This window comes from Raphanus sativus, chromosome 8, assembly GCF_000801105.2.
Source record: "Raphanus sativus cultivar WK10039 chromosome 8, ASM80110v3, whole genome shotgun sequence".
Classification (NCBI taxonomy): domain Eukaryota; kingdom Viridiplantae; phylum Streptophyta; class Magnoliopsida; order Brassicales; family Brassicaceae; genus Raphanus; species Raphanus sativus.
Genome location: NC_079518.1, coordinates 4575373 through 4597367, shown reverse-complemented (window position 1 = coordinate 4597367; position 21995 = coordinate 4575373). Strand labels below are relative to the sequence as shown.

At 34.4% G+C, this 21995-nt stretch overlaps 3 protein-coding genes across 3 annotated transcripts; all 3 read left to right on the top strand.

Moving 5' to 3' along the window:
- The first annotated feature begins 4980 nt into the window (after positions 1-4980).
- On the top strand, positions 4981-6788 carry LOC108819750 (uncharacterized). The gene is made up of 3 exons (XM_056991872.1): positions 4981-5094; positions 5725-6096; positions 6205-6788. Exons 1-3 carry the CDS (start codon positions 5052-5054, stop codon positions 6627-6629), a joined length of 840 nt encoding a protein of 279 aa, XP_056847852.1. The 5' UTR covers positions 4981-5051; the 3' UTR covers positions 6630-6788.
- A 6973-nt stretch (positions 6789-13761) lies between these two features.
- On the top strand, positions 13762-14556 carry LOC108821694 (uncharacterized protein At1g24000-like). The gene is made up of 2 exons (XM_018594683.2): positions 13762-14046; positions 14134-14556. Exons 1-2 carry the CDS (start codon positions 13938-13940, stop codon positions 14391-14393), a joined length of 369 nt encoding a protein of 122 aa, XP_018450185.1. The 5' UTR covers positions 13762-13937; the 3' UTR covers positions 14394-14556.
- A 2212-nt stretch (positions 14557-16768) lies between these two features.
- Positions 16769-17475, top strand: LOC108821337 (uncharacterized protein At1g24000). Its single transcript, XM_018594380.2, has 2 exons — positions 16769-16920; positions 17015-17475. Exons 1-2 carry the CDS (start codon positions 16815-16817, stop codon positions 17275-17277), a joined length of 369 nt encoding a protein of 122 aa, XP_018449882.2. The 5' UTR covers positions 16769-16814; the 3' UTR covers positions 17278-17475.
- Positions 17476-21995: the final 4520 nt, after the last annotated feature.

Below are 21995 nucleotides of genomic sequence, written 5' to 3'. Positions count from 1 at the left end.
TCTTCCCCAGAAAAAAAACAATTTTTTAGTAAAAAAAAACAAATTAAAACTAGTTAGCTCACAAAAATTTCTGGTGTGTGTTTTGAATTTATCGTCATATAATTAAATCTATATGTATTCCTCTAGTCACATTTTTATTTACTTTCTATTATTTTTATATATAGTGATAAAATATATATTTTTAGATATTATTTCAATACATATTTCAATCAAGTTTAATTCATATGGTAACTTTATTTTTTTGTTATTTGAAAAGTAAGAAATAGTGTTAAGATAATGGATACTCATCATATAAGTAGCTAAAATTAGTAAGTTGATTGATCTGAATGTTCGCTAATATTTATTTCATGATACTCATTAGTTAAAATTTGTCCTCGTTCATTGAATTCGTAACAGCTATTATGTATGGATCCAATTAATTGCTCTGTTAAGCAGAAGAAAATAGTTAACACTCTTTCTATATTCTTCATTTTTAAGAAAAAAAACCATATTTAGTGACTCATGAAGTTGTGATATGAACAATCGGTTAAATTGTTACAAAAAAAAAACAATCGGTTAAATTTGCTTGTTTTGTAGCTATTATCATTTCTAGTTAAGAGACAAATTAATTAGCAAAAATTCTCATCTCCGGTGGAACATCACTTTCACTGACGACTCACAAAAGCATATGATACATCCATCCCATTACACATGTTATTTTTGTCAAAAGTAACAGACTTAATTATCTTGATTAGAAATCAAACAAATCAAACCAAAGCCCTATTTTTATATGATATTTTATATAATGAAATCAAACATTCTCCACGGCCTTTTGAACAGTAGAAACCTCTAAGCCTGAAATTATTGGTAATAAATCTTATCTTAGAAATCGAACTAAACAAACTAAAAACCCTATCTATTTATAAAAAAAAATATCGGTTACCACAAGATTTGTAGTAACAAGTGCCTACTTCATAATATTTAATAGTTATATTATTTCTTAAAAATGTGTTATATATATAAATTTATATGATATTTTATATAATGAAATCAAATATAATGAAATCAAATATTTCCAAATCATTTTAAATAATACTATCCTAGTCTATTTAGCAGATATTATCAAGTGTATATATCATTAAAAAAAATTTGTAATTCAAATATTAATACATTGTTTTGATAAAATTATAGACCCCTAATTAGAAATTAGTCAATTAACTATGACGCTAATGACTTGGAGTGATTAGTAAAAACTATCTTGATTTTTGTCACACTGGCATCAGTTAGTCGTTCTTAAATTAATATGTTGTAAAAGAGAATCAATAACAGCGTAAATTACTTCGCTTGGTTAGAGTTAATTTGGCCTGTATGGTTACATTATTTTCCATGTGCCAAATGAATATTAACTGAGTGTCAGTAAATTGTAAATGCTGAAACCTTTGTTTATAAATAGAAAGATTCGATATGGTGAAAATGTTATATGAGTGGGCTTAGGTTAAAAAAACTAGATGAAGCAATTTGCGAACGATCTCCCTCTATATAAACACATATTCATCGAGAGTGGATTATAATCAAACCCACAAAAACATTTACTTTATATTTTTGTTAAAAGAGAGAGAGAGAGAGATAATGGCAACATACAAATCTTCTGGGAAGCTTGACCTAGAATCTCCTGCAGTCGAATTCATTGAACACTTAACCAGAAAGAAAAACCATGCTTCATTCTTCTTTGCTGCGGGTAAAATGATCAACTCTTCCAACTTTCATTTCATGTTTCTTGATCATCAATCAAAACCCTTAATTATTTGCTATGTTTCACTGTAGCGGACTTGAGGTTCGAAGTCGAGCCGAAGGATTCGGAGACAAGAAAAGTGACCATGAGCATACTTGGGAACCTAATCTCGGGAAGCTACAAAACAGTCGAAGCAACATTCACCGTCGCTCTTGGGGACGACACGACAGCTAGCTGCCTGGCGTACACCTTTGAGTTCGAGAAGATTAACAACCATAACATCGAAGATAAGAAGATCGTTGAATCTCTACTCACGTACATCCGTTTAAGCGATGTCAGCTATAAGAGGAAATTTAAGCACAACTCCATTGACGCTGGGTATCCGGCTGAAGAATGCTTTAAAGATTTCGTCAGCGCATTTGAAGAAGATGGTAAACGGTTCTACTTTGGTTTATAATTATATCATTTAATTCATATTTACAGATTCAAACCCTAACTTTCTTATGTTCACCAAAAAAGATGAGGTGGAGATGGTTGGTGTGGATTGGCAGAAAAGGACATTTACGATGAGTTTCATCAGCGCTCCTTCCATGACGGAAAATTTCGAGACGGTCAAAGTAACTATCACTATTATTCCTAAGAAAGAAGGTAGCCGCGTGAAATGGAGCATCGAGGTCGAGAAGATTGATGATGACACCCAAGAACCAGACTCGTTCCTCTTCATAGCCTGTTCTATCCGTGAGACTATCCAGAGCAAGTTACACAAATAAATGCTATAAATCGAAAGGTTCATCTACATATAGGACCGTCTAAATAAAGTGGCACTTATATCTATTTATATGTCTGCGTTCATTGCAGTGTTTGCATGAATTTCTTATAACAGTTGGTATTGGGAATGTATGGACCTTGTAGTGCTCTTTGAATAATATATCTATTTGCATATTATTGTTGGACGATGATTCTAATATATTGAAAAGGCTAATTTAACAATCCGCATTTCGTCACTCAGATATAAGCTACTCACACATTAATTAAGACTAGAAAGCTACCTCCCCGCAAGCGCGGGGTTTGTTTATCATCTTTCAATTTTTTGTTGTTTAATTTATATATATATATTGCATTTACTATTTAGAGTAGAAATTTTATACTTATAATAATTTGGCTAGTTTAAGATGCTAATTTTTGGATAATAAGACAAATGTATCTTCATTGCAAAAAAGATCATCTGAATGATTAGATCAAAATTCTTTATTTTTATAAATTGCATTTTTATAGAATGTAACTTTTCTTTATTAAATAAGTTCACAACATTTTAAGAAAATTTAAGCATATATATTACTATTTATCATATTATTGTTACATATTAACTTAAACACATTATCTTAGAATCATATATATAGTTTAAAGCTTATAATATCATCTTTTACCATAATTAGATCGATTTTAAGGAAAAAGTAATATTCTAAATTATGATACACAATTGCATTTCTATTTACAATGGGCAATGGACCATAAATTACACTTTCTTTGTGTTATATTGTGTAGTTCATGAATTTATTATGTTTTATTAGTTGTAGTTATTTGTATGATAGTAAACTTTGAATCTTTTTTTTTTTTGAACAAACAGAAATTCATTACTAAATCAGAGTTTACACCCCATGGTTGGGGTTCATTACAGACATGGCTAAAGCTGCTTTTGCCACAGAGTCAGCTTCACCATTGAAGTTTCGAGGAATGAAATCAAAGGAAATTACATCAAAGAAATTCATAAAATGGTAGATATCAAACATGATACCGAACAGTTCAGGCTGTGTCCCTCCCCTCTTCAAGAGCTTGATCAAAGAGAGAGAATCAGATAGAACTGCCAGGGATCGGACGTTTGAATAGACAGCAAGCGCGACGGCTCGATGGACAGCAATGGCTTCCGCCATTAACGCTGATGAGACATGACTGTGGGCTTCCAAAACGTTGGAGAGGTTTCGTTCATTAGCTCCCGAAAAAATTCCCCCAATACCGCATTCACCAGAGGTAGCGTTCCAGGCCGCATCTACTTTACACACAAGCATCGTTGGTGGGTAGTTCGGAGGGGGACGTACTGAGTTCTGCTGCTGACCGCATGAAAGTCGCTGGATAGAAGTCGATGTAGGAGTCCTCGCCTGAGCATCATTCCACTCTTTTGCATCCCTTATGCTCAAACTTTGAATCTTTTATGTTAAGAAATAAAATATGAAACTTTTTGGAATTGGTTTAGACTGAAAACTAATTGGAAATTACATAAATATAAAAATAGTTATATTAAAAACACTTTTTAAAATGATCATTCTACCATAATCGTTTTAAGTAACAAAATGCAGTCAGTTACTACATTAAGAAGTCTGAAAACTTTGTACATTCTTTTCAACGTAAGAACCCGCAACTAATCCATCTTGAGTAAGACAAACTTTTTATGAGTCAGAGTGGAGCAGTTACATGTCTAAATCCGTTTATAGTAAAAGTTATTGTATAAATCCAGTTATAGTAAAGAGATTCATGAACAAAAACTTTCATCTCTGTTGGAGAATAATCACTTTAATAATTTATATCCCTTTTGCAATACTAGTGATTTTTCTCTTCTAAATTTCCATTATAATAACCTCTAATTTAGACAAAAGAATCCAGAAAAGAAAATCAAACGCAGGCACACATGAGCATTCACTAGTCAAACCATTTAGAGTTCATATCTATTTTTCTTTGGGATAAACTTTAGCTAAGTTCATATTCACCGGCAATATTTTCTAAAGATGTAATTAAGGAAATCAATTACGTAAAACAACTGCGTGCTTGGAGTTAACTGATACGCTAGGCACAGGCCTGCATAATTATTACTCCCATGTACCATCCATACCACACTGGTTAAAAAAGTGACAGCTCATTGTTTTAACCTTTGGGAATCATTGACGTCAGCCTCTTGCATTGAATTAATGATCTTTCTGTAAAAAAAGAACAGAAGAGTTTGAAATAAAGCGAGAGAGAGACGAGCGAGGTTGCTTCCCCCTCGTTTAACTGTTTTGTCGCATTCAAAAGGACACTGAAGGAGAGTTTAATAAAAAGAGATGGACAGCTAGCTCTCGTCTTCGGTTCTTACCACTGTAACAATTGCAAAGAAGGAAAGCAACTCCTTTTATTTTAACAGTGGTTAAAAAGGGAGAGGTAAGAGTAATATTAAGTAAAGCGATGACCAGTCAAAAAGCTTCCTATTTCCTCCTCTTATATTTGTATATCAAACAACAAAATCATAATCCAATATCACGCAACCTGAGAGAGAGAGAATACAGAGAAGAAGAAGAAGAGAAGAGAAGAGATGGCTTCATTCATCGACATGTCAAGGGTTCCATTCATCCCTGGTCTGTGTCTCTTTCTGTCTTTCTCCTTTTAACATGAAACTTTGTGGCAAAGATTACTCTTTTTGGACCCTCCATGAACGTAAAGTTTCATCCTTTATTGCAATCTTAGTTTTGATACTCCCTTATTTGGCTCTGTTCAAGTGTTTAACATGAAACTTTGTCGCAAAGATTTACTCTTTTACGACCCTCCATGAACGTAAAGTCTCATCCTTTATTGCATCTTAGTTTTGATACTCTCTTATTTAGCTCTGTTTAAAGTGTTTAACTTGTTGCAAAGAAGATTGAAAAAAAAATAAACATGACACTTTCTCGCAAAGATTTGCTCTTTTTGGACCCTCTATGAACGTAAAGTTTCATCCTTTATTGCAATCTTAGTTTAGATACTCTCTTATTTGGCTCTGTTTAAGTGTTTATTAACATGAAACTTTGTCTCAAAGATTTACTCTTTTTGGACCCTCCATGAACGTAAAGTCTCATCCTTTATTGCATCTTAGTTTTGATATCTCTTATTTGGCTCTGTTTAAGTGTTCAACTTGATTTAATCTTTTAGATTCTCCATGAGAAAAAAATAAAGTTTCCCTTTTTATTGACTCTGTGTCTGTCTGCGTTCTGTTTTGTGTAATGAAACAGGGAGGTTGCACGCGACGAACCACCCGTACCAGAGATACGGTCCGAAGGGTTTCATGGAGATCAAGGTCCTTCGCAACGACAGCCTCTACGTCCGCGTCGACTTGCCCGGAGTTCCAGACGACGCTGTCCGCCACAGAGTCGACGCCGTGAGACAAAAGCTCGTCTTTTTCTCCGGCGAAGAAACTCTCCGCGACGGCCTCAAGGCTGAGGACGTTCGCGAGTACTCTGGATCCGCCGGTCTCGGCTGCGACTGCTGCGAGATCACCGGGGTTGATTCCAAGATGAAAGATGGAGTCTTGAGGATGATTGTGTCAAGGGTCAAAGTCAAAGACCACGACAACAAGTGTGCCCACTTTGTCCCTCCCAACGCAGGTTCGAATCCCCACCCATTCAAAATAATCACACCGTTTTGTGTAAAATTTAATTTAAAAAAAAAAAAAAATTTAAAAACGATCCTTTTTTGTTGTGTGTTTTTGAAAGGCAAGTCTGGAAGATACGATTACCAGCGATCATCTGATCCAAGATACATATACGATTTGAGCTCATTCAACATGGATGATATACTGGAGGATCATCCCTTTGTGGTGAAAGGCCGCCGCAAGGATGTAGTCGCTCGCAAGCGAACGTCTGACGGATCTTTCCACTTCTCGGTGGACATGCCGGGTGTCTGCAGCGACGACATGTTCGTGCTTCCCAACGAGAACGAGATCAAGTTCTACGGCGAGAACAAGGAGGTCTACGAGCACGACGAGAGTTGCCGCATTTTCGTTGGAGCCGTCGACAAGACATGCTGTTCCCATGGGATTCCTCTTTTGAGCCACGACATTGCTTGGGATGCAGAGTTTGGTGTTCTCAAAGTCCGTGTTTCACCTCCTCCTCCTCCTCGCAACAACAACACTGAGTAATCATCATATCACTACTCTATCCGCTACGTTTTTCATTTCACTGTTTTTTAAATGTTTTCTGAGACCTTAATTATGGATTGAACTATGTTGTGTGTTTTTATTTGAGACTATTGTTTATGTGCTTTTGTGTTTCTTATGGAATCCTCTGTGACCAGTCATTTGCACTGCTTTCCCATTGTCTAATTTGTTTTTTTACATTTAAGCTGGCGCAAACCGATTGAACTTGAATTCTTTAAAGATAAGAAGATGAAAACATATAAATCTGACAAGGAAAAGTTATAGGATAGGAACATAATGAGAAGTGACTGATCATGAAGCATTTTCTCTTTGAAACACATGGGCAGTTGAATCCTCGAATTTTGCTAAAACTCGAACCACTATGTAATATATTCCACAAGTTTTAACCTCGCAAGTCTTGTGCTCACTGTTCTATGGTGGCTGAACACCATTCCTCCCTAAAGGAAGTGCAAGTCCAAGACCTAAAAAATGTTCTAAGCATGTGACTTGAATAGAGACTTTCATATTCAAAACTAAAATGGTTCTTATTTTAGTTTACATGTTTTTTATTGTCGTATGTTCCTTTCTTAAACTAAAATAAGAACCATTTTCAGTGTTGATGAAGCATTCCCACCTAAGCTAAGTCCAACACCCACCAATTGAATGAATTGATCAAATATTTTGAGAACCATATTCAGTGTTGATGAAGCATGGGTTTGCGAAGTTTGGGTGTGGGCTGTAAACCCATGCTTCATCAACACTGAATATGGTTTGTAAACCCAGCCCACTTGACAACCATATTGAGTGTTGATGAACCATATTCAGGCGTTGAATCTGTTTTTGAACTATTCTTCTTCTTCTGTTCACCTATTTTTATACCAACTTGTTTTCCACTTGATTTGTCTCATAGCTTTCACACAAAGATTGAAATAAGGTATATCCCCTTCTTATTAATCAAGAAGCATTTTTAAAGAATAACCTTAAATGTGTAAGTTATTTACATGAGTGCCATGCTGACGTGTCAGCATCATATTCACTCTCAGCCCATATATAAAATCACCCTTGATTCACTAGAGAAATTACATAGAAATGCCATTGTGGTACCACTCGAATTTCCTCATATACATTATAGTTCAAAATGAATAATTGGACGATTTCGTGTAAAAAGGAAAGTCAAAGATATGTCCGATTTCATCATTTCATGTTTAAGGAAAGTCAAAGATCATTACTATTTTTCTTAATTCTATTTCCCATTAACTCATTCCATGATTTCCTTTTCTATCAAAATATATTGCCATATATAAGGTTACCATAGATCATTGCCATATAATGTATTACGCAATTATGTAGTATAATGTTGTAAAATCTAATATTTGTTTTTTTTTCAATGCAAGATGTATCAGAAGCCATTTTATTAAAAGTAAACTAAACATTTTTTATAATGTATCAGAAGTCATATAATGTATCAGAAACCATTTTATTATAACCGTATTTAATATATGAAAACTGCAATAAATTTTAAACTAATTTAGTATGTTATTTAATATAACCGTAATTTATGCCAAATCCTCCACAGAAATGGTTATCATTTTAAGTTTATACTATACACTTAATATTTGGTCAAATATCGTATTGAATATTGTTTCCTATATTAGGTTCAAAAATATAGTACTAACCAAAATTTGGAAGGCGATAATGCGTGTAGTTAAATATAGTAATAGCGTAAATTTTGGGTAAACTACTCAATATTTATTTCTGGTAATTCTTGTGTGCCTAAACTCTAAGTTGCCTGACTATATATGACCTTCTAAACTCATTTACTCAGCATCATTACCAACCAAGTTTGAACCGGTATGCAATCTAACAAAAAATGAGTTCTATGCACTCAATATCTGAGTTGAAACATTTCAAATGTGAAAAAGAGATGTAAAAAGTTTTTGGAAGCAATACTAGGCTAAAGGTGTAGAAACTTTTATAATATTTTTTCATGGATGCAAAAATAAGTTTTTTTTTTAGTTTATTGTAATATGTTCTATATCAACTTAGCCCTGTCTAACCAAACAACTAACACTTTCATATGGTAAATTTTTGCAGGAGGACAAAATGCGACATTTAAAAAGGTTTTGGTTTTTTAGTTTGATCCTTTTCTGAAACAAGGATAAAAAGGATTTGATTTCTTTTTTTGATTCAAATATATAAGCAGGTGACTTCAAATAGACGAGGAGCTTCATGTTCTCACATTTTGTTTGACCCTGAACTCCTAGAAATAGAAGCCTTCAAAAACAAGTAAGCATATATGAACATTTTCATCTGTTAATTATTTTACTTCTATGTTTGCTTACACAAACTACATTGACATGATTTGTTTTTCAGGATACCAAGAAGAGCCTTTTCATGTGAGTTGCATATTAATTCGAATTTTATTTTGGTTTTCACTTTCTGAATAATAAAGCCTTTGCAACGTATTGTTCATATTTTCATTTGTACCATTGTTGTTTTTAGCATTTGATCTTAAGATTCTAATTGATGAACTATGTACCGTTTAAATTATCTTGCCAGGACTAAACTATTGAAAGCGTTATTTTTAGTTATTTATTGTCCATTGTTTAGTTTGTTTTATTTTGTTGCTAAATATTTCATTGAAATGAAATAATCGATTAGTTTATAAATATTATAAAAACTACAAAAGAGATTTCGCAGGTATAATTTCGGAAACAAAAGAAGGTAAGAAATATTGAAAGAGTAATAAACTCCATAGTTTTGGGACATATTTAACAACCATTGAAGGTTCGTCTTCTGGATTTTATATGTACTGGTATAAACTAATGAAATAATCGATTAGTTACGTTAGTTCATCATTATTATTAGTTCAAAAAAAAAGAAGTAAACCCCTGTTATAATATTTTTTGTACCTGCAAAATCTCTTTTGTAGTTTTTGTATATGTATTTTCTTATAGTGATTTTTATTTTACAATGCAAAAAAAAATTAAATTACAGAAAATAGAATATTAATTTCCAACATTAAAAATATAAGAACAATTTAAGTTGAAATGTTTTCACAGATAAACTAATTTATTTGAAATCAAATTTCTATATATTTAAATGTAAATGATACACTTTATGGTATCAATTCTTAATCGTGATTTGCAAGTTATGATCTTTAATTTAATGCATTTATGATTTATAATATAAGTGAGTGATATTTTTTATCAATATATGATCTCCACGCAAATTTAGATTATTATTTAGGTCAATATTGTATTGTATATGGAAAGTCTTGATTGCAATCACAAAATTTTATGTGGAGATAAAATTAGTGCTGATTGCCGTTATTTATACTACCTTCTTAATCTTTACATCACAAACGAAATCCTTGATTCAAATATTTAATATTAACCTAAAACAGTATTCAGTCGTATTTATCAACTTCCGAAAACAAAAACATTTGAAGAAATCTTAACTTGCAATTTGCCAATCAGTATCATCGAGCGTATATTTGATATATTGATCTCATTTAATAAAGAAATAATTTGAAACTTATATAAATATAAGTGATGGAAGTGCTTCAATGATATCATCTTCTCTCTATTCTTTTGTCTCTAACTTTTTTGAGATCCAGTACTTAAATAAATGGCAGGTTTAGATTTAATTTGTTGGCGATTTGAAGCCTCTCTACACAATATGCCCCTCACATAGAAGACCCACATTTAACATTTACTAGATCTTGATCCGTAGGACCGCACATGTATTAATTTTCAGTTTTAGTTTTCATTTATTTATACTTAATTATATATTTGTAATATTTGATCATTTTATATTGACTAAGCTAGGGGTGGGTATTTGGGTACCCATTCGAATTTCGTTAAAATTTATTCGGGTTTGAGATTTTTGAGTTTAAAGATTCTAGCTCTATTCGGCTATTTATAAATTTTGATTCCGGTTTAATTCAGATCTTTGCGGGTCCGGATAACCCGTTTAAAATATTTTTAAAATTTTTAAATTTATATACTTTAAAATTTCCCTAAATCTAAAAATAAAAATACTATAACATGTAAATTTGAGTAGTGTAAGCCAAATTACCTAAATTAAAAATATGTTTAACTTGAATATTTGGATGAAGAAGAAATATATATTTTAAGTATTTTTGGTGTTTTTTTATATTTCAAATATTTTAGTCAACTTTAAGATAGCTTATATCTTGGATATTAACTATAAAAATAGATAACATATTCAAGTATATATGATTCAAATACATTCGAATATCCGAAATATTTCGATCGGATCATGTTTGGTTCTGGTTATTTAGATACCAGAATGATAAATTTGTTTGGATATTTATCCACTTTTGATTCAAATTTAATAATATTTTTTTCGAGATATACGCTTAAGTCAAATTTTAGTTGTTTCCATATCTAAAATGACTTTCTGTACACGATGTTTTTTTTAATTGTTTAGTTAAAGAAACCAGTTGGTTAGCAGATAAACATGGTAAGTTAACTGATAATGTATATTTTATTGATTTCTATTTTGGTTAAAGCCGTGTGATACTGAAATTACGAAAAATGACATTAGCGAAGGAAGCAAAAAACGACCGAATGCTATACCTATTTCCAAACATAATTTTTTTTTTTTAATATTACTATCTATGTTTCTAAACAAAACTGAAATGTAATTCAGTTTTAATAATATAGATATTTGGTTATCCTTTTATGGTATAATATTTTACATTCACGAACCTAATAAATGATATACTATTGAACCACAAAATCATATTATTTAATCATATTTGCCAATTAACCTAAAACTCAATATCATGATCTCAGTTATGCATAATGTTCCTCTCTTTATACTATAGAACCTATAGAATCGTATCATGTAACTATTTTCGATGGTAGTCTATCTATAATTTAACTATTTTCAATACAAAAATACACGTAACCTAATGTTACCTATCAAAGATTTGATTGATTCCAGTCAGTGCTTCAGATTGTCTTGGGATTTGTATTTGATTTTTTGTTACTGATTTGTTCAAAGCTCCCTCAGATAGATCTACACAAACCAAAATTAAATAGAACAAAGACACTGGTCAGAAGACCAAACCGGAATGAAAGTTTGGTTTATTATTTCATTAACGAACAAAAATCACTCAAGTAGTGTAATGTATACAAAAGGTCGCCGTACCTTTCGAACGAAGAGATAGATGAAAATTAAAAATATATGTCTATCATCCGTAGTTAAAAATAAATGTCTATCATCTGTAGTTAATAATTATGAACAAAAATATGTTGAGAATGTTATTACATAACCGATCCATAAACTATGTTTACAAATTTTATACATATGTTAAAATTAAATTAAAACTTTAGAAACCAACCTCACCCTGCGCAAGGCGCAGCTCCTACCTAGTATATTGATTATATTAGTCAGAAGAGCCAAACCAAACCATGTAAATATATTGGTCAGTTTTAGTCTCCGATTGAGACAAAACTATTATAATACTAGTAAATGTAATTGTATAAATAAATGTGTTGATTGTTTTTTTTTATTATAGAAATTTAGAAGTTTAAGCTACTAAGCTAGTTTACGGTGGACATCATTAAGTTTAGCAAATTTAGAAAGAAATAAAAAGGCCGAGGAGATCTGTTAAGATTTATCTATTATCATCGGAAAGACGCTAGCAAAGTTGTATAGCCAAAATCTACATACACTTACCGGAAAATTTTGCACCCAAAAGGAGAAAAAACTATGAATCAACCGGAGTAACAACTTTTTGTTTTTGATTATATATCCATTGATAAACCAATAGAGATATGAGGGAATTAAAGAGATCAGCTACAGCAGAAAAACCCATTGATGGTAGCATGAGAAACGGTAGACTGATAAAAAGAAGAATCGAATTGTTTTTTTCATCAAAAGATGAACTTGATGATGACAAATGAAAACATCAAAGGAGAGATTTTAGTAATGTGTGAAACAATAAACAAAAGGAAAGAAAAGAAACCGTAAAGAAGTTTTGGTGTCTGTTGTCTCTTACGCACTCAGTGAAGTTTTTCAATAAATTAAATTCATATCGTTTATAATCACTTTATTCAGTTTAAGCTGAGAAGAAGATGTATATATTCTTCCCTATCGATCCAGTATGCAAATTAAGCGCATTCTTAAAGGAAGAAAAAAAAGATCTTCAATTTGTTTAAGTTAAGTGGCTATAGCATTATTCCTAAAAGAAAAAGACAAATCAAAATGACAGTGACGTTCGCTCTTAAATATTTTGTTGATTTTCTTCTCCCCTCGTGTCAATCGAGAAATGTGCCTCTGTACTTTCCATGAGATCCAGATCGGGACTGTGAGGACTAGGAGAGAATTCGCCGGCCAACCGTTGTGGAAAGTGACGGTGACGAACACGTGCACCTGTCGTCACAAGCACGTGACTCCCTCTTGTGAAACATGTCAAGTCATGGTGCTGCACCCACAAAGAAACACGTGTCTTCTGATTAAAAAGAAAGGCTTTTCCAACAGAAGCCACCGCTCACTTCATCTACGCCGGTCAGTCTCGCATCTTCAGGCCCAACGGTTCCACGGTCCACACACATTTTGCTACAATTTTTTTCCTTAGTTCTAACTTTTAACCAAAAAAATAAAAAGTAAAAATTTATGAAAAATATGTTTGTGAACAAGTTTATTAGTTTCTTTTGTGTCAAGCAAACTTTTTTTCTTATGAATAAATATGATTTTATGAAACATATATGACTAGAGCCTTTATTAATTACTAGTTATTTCATGATATTCCTTAGTCATTAAATTTTTTAACTTCATCACATACGCATATGTAGTCTTTTATAGCAACAGGTAATCAGTTACGACTTAAATTAAAATACGCTTATGTAGAGTTAATTTACACATTAGGATCCTAATATCATTTTGGTCTGTAGAATATATTTATTTTCCATGCGCCACGTGAATTAATTGGGTCTGGGTGTGAGTGTGGGTGAAGAAAAATTGTAAATGCTGGAGCATTTGGCTATATATATAGAAAGATTCGATATTGTCCAATAAACTGATGCATGCACATTTTTGTGAAACGTGAGTTACAGGCAGAAAAATATGACTACACCGTCTACTACATACTATTTCATGATATACCCATCGGTTTATATCTATACATATTATATATGATGACAAAAGAGAGATGTGTGGGGTTAAGTAAAAAAAAACGTTAACGCAGATTTCATCTCTATATATAAACAGCATCATCGAAAGAAGTATATTTTTACCTCATAAAAATATACTTGTATAAGTATCGAGAGAGAGAGAATGGAAGCACTACATGGAGTTTCTTCCGGAAAGTTTGACATCAAGTCACCGGCGGACAAGTTCTTTACATCTTTCACCGACGACATAGATAGCACTTTTGACATAATATGTAAATCCTTTTTCTCTTACACATTTCATTCATAATTCTTGATCATCAATCAAAATCTTGAACTACATGTTGTTTCTTTCACTGTAGCAAAGGAGAAGATCACTGAGTCCGTGGGTTGGGAGAAAAGAACAGTGACGTTGAATATGTGTGGAAATCTAGTCTCGGATAGCTACAGTACGTTCAAAGCAACCATCACGGTCACTCCCAAGGAAGATGAGACCGACGGTAGCCGTGTGGTGTGGACCGTGGAGTACGAGAAGATCCGTCATGACATTGGAGATCCAATGTGGATCATCGACATTCTTATCAATTACTTAAAGGAGACTGATGAATATCTTTGTATGTAGTCTGTTTTTAATCACAATGTGCGTATTTAGTTAGGATATAACCTAACATCTTAGGTGAAATGGGAACTAAATGTGTTTCTACGTTAATTGCATTATATTTTTTTTACGTTTGGCATATTGGGGTGTATAAACTCTCAAGACTTTCAAGATGAATAATATGGATTTGCATATTATTTTTTCCGTATATATAATTTTGCATAGTTTTCTTGGACCGAGGATTCTGAAAGATTCTTTAGAAGGTTTGATTAAATGGGTAACTGATGATACACGGTGGATTGTGCACCTCACTGCTCATCATCGCTAATCAAGAATATCGTTACATTACATGTTCAAAAAAAAATCGTTACATAAGAAAACCATGAACAACTAGTCAAATGGTAAGCTTAAGACATTATCCTTATTTCCGAATATGAAAAATGAAGAGTAAAACTTGAGATCTATATCAGCACCAAAACTATTGAATTGTATTAACTACAAGTCTACTATTAAGATTGGTATGTTAAAGCTGTTGAGTTCATAGGCATTGATCATACATATGATTGTGAATTCGTTTCTAAAAATGAAAGGTATGTAGTTACAAAAGTGACTTTTGATCGGTAGACCATGATTTTCTTGGCACCCCCAAAAAGGTCAAAAAGCAGTAAAAACATTTTTGCTGTTTATATGATGAGTTAACATTTTTTTTGTCTCTGGCCAGCAACGTGTCAATAACACAAGCGGTCAATTTTTTTTTTTTCGTGCGAATCAAGCGGTCAATTTCTTCAACTCTTTTTTTTTTTGCAAGAAATATTAAAGCACAATTCGAGTTTGTGAAAAATAATTGACTAAAAGTGAATTCAAGAATAGTACATCTCTCTCTTCCCACTCTAAAAATCTTTCATGGAGAAAGATGGGGAGGTCAGTTTTTAGCTCAGGGAGAGTTCCGTGCGGCAACGGTGGTGGTGCCTATCGGCGATTCAATCCTCATATTCACATGTGTCTCAAATTTTCACATGGCTTCGAAAAAACTAATTGTAATTGCCAAGTGTTAGACTCTGTGTGGCCTATAAAGTGACTAGATGCTAGAGCATTATTTATAAATATTTTATGATGTCAATTAGACAATTACGTAAAACAATATTAACGTAATCACATTTACGAAAACCATGAACAACTAGTCAACTCTAGACACCAAAGAGATTATGGTAAGCTTAAGACATGATCCTTATTTCCCGAATAGGAAAAATGAAGAGTAAAACTTGATATTTCTATCGGCACCAAAACTGTTTAATTTTTATTAACTACTAGTCTAGTATTAAGTTTGGTATGTTCAAGTTGTTGACTTACGTGACCATTGGTTAACACTAAATTTCATCACACACACACATACACATATATAATATATATATATATATATATATATATATATATCTCTGCATAAGACTGTGAATTCATTTCTAAAAAGGAAAGTTACATAGTCACAAAAGTGCATATGATCGATCGGCTAGACCATGATTTTCTTGGCCCCCAAAGTAAAAAGTAAAAAGCAGTAAAAACATAAGAATTTGAAGTTTATATTGATGAGTTGGCATTTCCTTCTTTTTGCCTCTGACCAGCAACGTGCCAATAGCACAAGCGGTCACTTTCTCAAACTCTTTTCGTGCAAGAAATTAAAAAACACAATTTCTAATTTGTGTAAATTAAATTAACTAATTAAAAGTGACTACGAGAATAGTACAGCTCGATGCCTTATTTCTTTCTTCTCACTCTAAAGTATTTCAGAGAGAGAGACAGGGAGGTCAGGATTTTAGCTCAGGCAGAGCTTCGTGAGGCGGCGGTGGTGGTGCATTTCGGCGATTCTATCTTCACATCACATGTGTCTCAAATGCTCAATCCTTGTCCGCATATGTCTTTTAATTAGTACTTAATAGTTTATTTTTTTGCACTTTGATTATGCATGGGCTTCGAAGACTATTTGTAATGGGCGAGAGTTAGACTTTGCGTGGCCCATTAAGTGACTAGAGTTAGAGCATTTATTAATATTTTATGATGTCAATTAGAGAAAACTATATTCATATTACCACATTTAATTTTTATCAGTATATAGTCATATGGTTTTGAAGTACAAAATGCATATATAGTAAAAGCGAACAGATCACGACGTAAATAACTTTGGGTTAGTTACAATTCATTTATTTTCCCATGTGCCACAAGAATTAGGTGACTAGTGAAGTTAAGTAAATTGTAAAAATGCTAAAGCTTTTGGTTATACTTTAGAAAGATTACATATGGTGAAAAATAGGTAGATGGGTGGAGTTTGGTAAAAAATAGTTAATGCATTTGATGGTGCACTCTGTATATATAAACACTATCATATCATCAAAAGGATCATACACTAAACCCACAAAACTTACACTTAATTACAAAAAAAAAAAAGAGCGAATGGAACTTCATGGAGTTTCTTCTGGTGACCTTGATGTTAAGTCTCCCGCTGAAAAGTTCTTTAGATCTGTCACCGACGACATAAACGGCCCCTTTGACAACATAGGTAAATAATGAACTCTTCCACATACCATTCTTACTTTTTTAAAATCACAGATCAAAACATCTAACTGTTTATAATGTCTCATCGTATGTGGCAGAGGATAAGATGGAGACGATGAATTTGGAGGATAGAACATTGACGATGAGAATGAGTGGCTGTCTTATCTCGGAAAGTTACAAGGCGGTCAAAGCAAGCATCACGGTCAGTCCTAAGGAAGATGGGGAAGGTAGCTGCGTGGCGTGGAAGGTTGAGTTCGAGAAGATTCGTCATGACATCGAAGATCCACACTTGATTATCGACACTCTTATCGACGTTCTTGTCAATTACCTAAAGGAGACCGATGGGAATCTTCTTCTATAAGCGTTTCTAAATCACAAGGTTCGACTTTATGGAATGATGAATAATCTAATTAACAAACTTAAAAATTGAATTTAAATGGAACATATATGTGTGTGTGTCTACGATCATTGCAGTATCTTTTATTACGTTTGGTACTTTAAATTAAGGTGTATGAGCTCGTATGACTTTCCAGTTTAATAAACTTCGAGTTTCATATTATTGTTGGACCGATGATTATATCAAAATATTAACAACTATCATGCAACTCTATTACGTATATATGAGCTTCTGCAAGTTAGTTGAGTGATACACGTGTACATACGGTTACAGTGTAGATTAGCTTTGTACAGTCTATATATATCGAAGTGTATTGTACAGTTAAAGTTAATGAGAAAATGTACATTCATCCTAAACTTCTATCGTCTCTCTCGATCTCCATTTTCTAAATCTTGATATGGTATCAGAGCCATCCCGATCATGAGTGCTTCCATCACTGATCTTTTTCTCATTCACGTTACTCCTTTTCTCTTCATCATCTTCTCTTTCATTCTCTTCATTTCTCGCTCCATGATTCTTGGAGTTTTTCTACTTTTTTAGATCTGATTCATCTTTGATTCAGCTCCGTTTTGGTGTTCTTTGTGTGATTTCATTCTCGATTCATCGATTCATCAGCTCCGCCTCTCGATTCATCAGCTCCGCCTCTCGATTCGTCAGCTCCGCCTCTCGATTCGTCAGCTCCGTCTCTCGATTCCTTCGTTTCTCCGATGGCTCATGCGACTACAGATCATTATGATAATCCTTACTATCTTCACAACTCCGATCATGCTGGATTACAACTAGTCACTGATCGATTGACATCAGGCGCGGACTTTCATTCTTGGCGACGATCTGTGCGGATGGCGCTTAACGTTCGTAACAAACTCGGCTTCGTGGATGGTACAATACCTAAACCTCCTTTGGATAGTCGAGATTCTGGATCTTGGTCTCGTTGCAATGATATGGTTGCAACCTGGCTCATGAACTCTGTTTCGAAGAGTATCGGTCAAAGCCTATTGTTCATGTCCACTGCGGAATCTATTTGGAAGAATCTAATGTCCAGGTTTAAACAAGATGATGCTCCCCGTGTATTCGAGATTGAGCAAAGGCTATGCAATATTCAACAAGGCTCTCTTGATGTCAGTGCTTACTACACGGAGTTGATCACCTTATGGGAAGAGTATAAGAACTACATTGAGTTACCTGTTTGTACTTGTGGTCGATGCGAATGCAATGCGTCTCTTCTATGGGAACAACTTCAGCATCGTAGCCGCGTCATCAAATTCTTGATGGGACTCAATGATACATATGAGAATACTCGTCGTCACATTCTTATGCTCAAGCCCATTCCAACCATTGAAGAAGTTTTCAATATGGTTGCTCAAGATGAAAGACAGAGAAGTATCAAGCCTGTTATCAAGACTGATAATGCTGCGTTCCAGACTACAGGCACTCCAACTGATCCTTCTTTGACGTATATGAGTCCAACTGAGTATGCTGCAGCTTATAACACCTATCGTCCAAGGGGTAATCGTCCTTTGTGTACTCACTGCGGTCAACTTGGACATACGGTCAACAAGTGTTTTAAGCTTCATGGATATCCTCCTGGATATAAACCGTCTTCATCTACTGGTTATCAGGGACAATCTAATCCACCTAGGCAATCTCCTGGATTTGCACCTCGTGGTCAGCATAATTATGCTCCACCATCTGGATACAACAATCAGAATGTGCAAAAGACAGTTGCCAATGTGATTGCTGAGGCAACTCCAGCTTTGTCGTCTTCGCCGTCAACGGATGTTCCTGATATTAACCAGCTCTCTTCTACTCAATTGCAGTCCATCATTCAGCAGCTTCAGTCCCGTGTGAAAGTTACAGAGAATGTAGCTTCTTGTTCACACGCCTCTATCACAGAACATGGTATCATGGCTGAACAGTCCAGTTCTGGTATCTTTTTAAACCTTTCTACAAATCTCCTTTATGAAAATCACGTTTTTACTTTTAACCATCAATGTCTCTCCACCCTTTATAACTCTTTACCACGTGACTCTTGGATAATTGACAGTGGGGCTACTAGTCATGTTTGCTCCGATCTTTCTTTGTTTTCTGAAATCTTTCCAGCATCTGATATTACTGTCTCTCTTCCTAATGGAACTACATTTCCCATATTGCATACTGGAACCATTCAACTTACTGATACATTACGTCTATTAAATGTTCTTCATGTTCCATCATTTCACTTCAATCTTGTTAGTGTGCATTCTCTTCTTATTCAGAATAATTGCTCTGCTCATTTCTTTCCTTTATATTGCTATCTTCAGGATGTTTCTCAGGGCTTGATGATTGGGAAGGGTGATGTTGTCAATAAACTTTACATTCTCAATAAGCATGCTGTTTGCGAGTCTTCTCCATCATCTGTGTTCTGTGGATCCTTGTCGGCTGATGGTTCTACATGGCATCAACGCCTTGGTCATCCTTCAGCTGCCAAGTTAAAGTCTTTGTCTGGTCCTTTATCTCTGTCTCCAACTAGCTTTGACTCCATTGATCATTGTCCGGTCTGTCCATTAGCTAAGCAACGACGTCTGTATTTTCCTTCTCATAATCACAAGTCTGATACTCCATTTGCTCTTCTTCATTTAGATACATGGGGTCCTTTTCGTACAGAGTCTGTTGATGGTTTCAAATATTTTTTTACAATTGTTGATGACTATTCTCGTGTAACTTGGGTTTATATGATGAGAAATAAAAGTGAAGTTGCTACTGTTTTTCCCAAATTTCTTTCTCTGATTGCAACTCAATATGGTGGTGTCGTTAAAGCAATTAGAACTGATAATGCTCCTGAGTTACTCTTCACTGATCTCATTGAGAAGCATGGCATTATTCATTACTTCTCTTGTGCATATACACCTCAACAAAACTCTGTAGTTGAGAGAAAGCATCAACATCTTCTCAATGTTGCTAGGTCTCTTCTTTTTCAATCTAATGTTCCTGTTGTCTACTGGAGTGATTGTGTATTAACTGCTGCATTTCTTATAAATAGAACTCCTTCTCCTCTCTTACAGAATCATACTCCTTATGAGGTCTTGCTTAAGAAAGTTCCTGATTACTCTAGGTTGAGAACCTTTGGTTGCTTGTGCTATGTGAGTACTTTACAGAAAGATCGAAATAAGTTTACTGCTCGTTCTCGTCCTTCTGTCTTCTTAGGCTATCCCTCCGGTTACAAAGGATACAAAGTGCTTGATCTAGACACTAGAAGTATCTCTGTTTCTCGTAATGTGATCTTTCATGAACATAATTTTCCTTTTAAGGAGTCTGATTCGGTTATTCATGATTTTTTCTCTCATATTGTTTTGCCTTCTCCTGCTCCATATATTCCTGACTCATCTCATACATCATCTATACCATCTCCTGCTGCATCACATTCATCTCATGCATCTTCCTTAGAGAGAGAGACAGTTCATTCTGATGTTTCAGGGATTTCAGGCAACAATGATCGACCTAAGCGACAGACTAAACCTCCTAGTTACCTATCCAATTATCATTGTGCTCTTCTTCAGTCCCATTCTTCTTCCATTCCTTCTCACCATACTACACCTTATCCAATTTCTTCTGTTCTTTCCTATAAACGCCTTTCACCCCCATATTACCAATTTCTTCTCTCTTTTTCCATTGAAACTGAACCAAAAACCTTTCTTGAGGCCATGAAATCTGTTAAGTGGCGAGGTGCTGTGAATGAGGAGTTTCATGCTATGGAACTTAATAACACGTGGACAGTTGTGTCGCTTCCTCCTGGTCACAATGTTGTCGGCTGCAAGTGGGTTTTTACCATCAAATTCAATCCTGATGGCACTGTGGAACGCTACAAAGGACGCTTAGTAGCAAAGGGATATACTCAACAGGAAGGGGTTGATTATAATGAGACTTTCTCTCCGGTTATCAAGCTTACAAGTGTGAAGTTGTTACTTGGATTGACTGCAATCAAAGGCTGGTCTCTTTCGCAAATGGATGTATCCAATGCGTTCCTTCACAGTGAGCTTGACGAAGAGATCTATATGTCCCTTCCACAAGGATATACTCCGGCTCCTGGTGTCATCTTACCTCCTAATCCGGTATGTCGTCTAAACAAGAGCATATATGGCCTTAAACAGGCTTCTCGCACCTGGAACAAGACTTTCACTACTGTTTTGGTCAATGATGGATATGAGCAGAATGAGTCTGACACAAGCTTGTTTATCAAGTCGACTCCTACATCTTTCATTGCGGTGCTTGTATATGTGGACGACATTGCTATAGCGAGTAACAATGATGATGACTTAAAGGCTTTGAAGAGTCTTCTTGCAGGCGCTTTCAAGATTAAGGATTTGGGTCCTATGCGGTTCTTCCTTGGTCTTGAAATAGCTCGATCATCGTCTGGAATATCCATCTCACAACGCAAATATGCTTTGGATCTTCTCCAAGACTATGGTCTCCTTGCTTGTAAACCTGCCTCTGTTCCTATGGATCCTTATGTTCAATTGACGACAGAGACTGGTATTGCTCTCCCATCTCCTCGTTCTTATAGGGAACTGATTGGCAGGCTACTCTACTTGACCATAACTCGCCCTGATATTACATTTGCGGTTCATAAGCTCAGCCAATACCTGCAAGCTCCTACTGATGCTCATATGCAAGCTGCGCTTCGTGTCCTTCGTTATATCAAGGCA

What these genes read in the sequence shown, in the direction of transcription:
- LOC108819750 (XM_056991872.1), top strand. Translation starts at nt 5,052, where the DNA reads ATGGCTTCATTCATCGACATGTCAAGGGTTCCATTCATCCCTG. An exon ending in AAGGGTTCCATTCATCCCTG is followed by an intron (nt 5,095 to 5,724) that starts GTCTGTGTCTCT and finishes GTAATGAAACAG; the next exon opens with GGAGGTTGCACGCGACGAAC. An exon ending in CTTTGTCCCTCCCAACGCAG is followed by an intron (nt 6,097 to 6,204) that starts GTTCGAATCCCC and finishes TGTTTTTGAAAG; the next exon opens with GCAAGTCTGGAAGATACGAT.
- LOC108821694 (XM_018594683.2), top strand. Translation starts at nt 13,938, where the DNA reads ATGGAAGCACTACATGGAGTTTCTTCCGGAAAGTTTGACATCAAGTCA. An exon ending in TAGCACTTTTGACATAATAT is followed by an intron (nt 14,047 to 14,133) that starts GTAAATCCTTTT and finishes CTTTCACTGTAG; the next exon opens with CAAAGGAGAAGATCACTGAG.
- LOC108821337 (XM_018594380.2), top strand. Translation starts at nt 16,815, where the DNA reads ATGGAACTTCATGGAGTTTCTTCTGGTGACCTTGATGTTAAGTCTCCC. An exon ending in CGGCCCCTTTGACAACATAG is followed by an intron (nt 16,921 to 17,014) that starts GTAAATAATGAA and finishes CGTATGTGGCAG; the next exon opens with AGGATAAGATGGAGACGATG.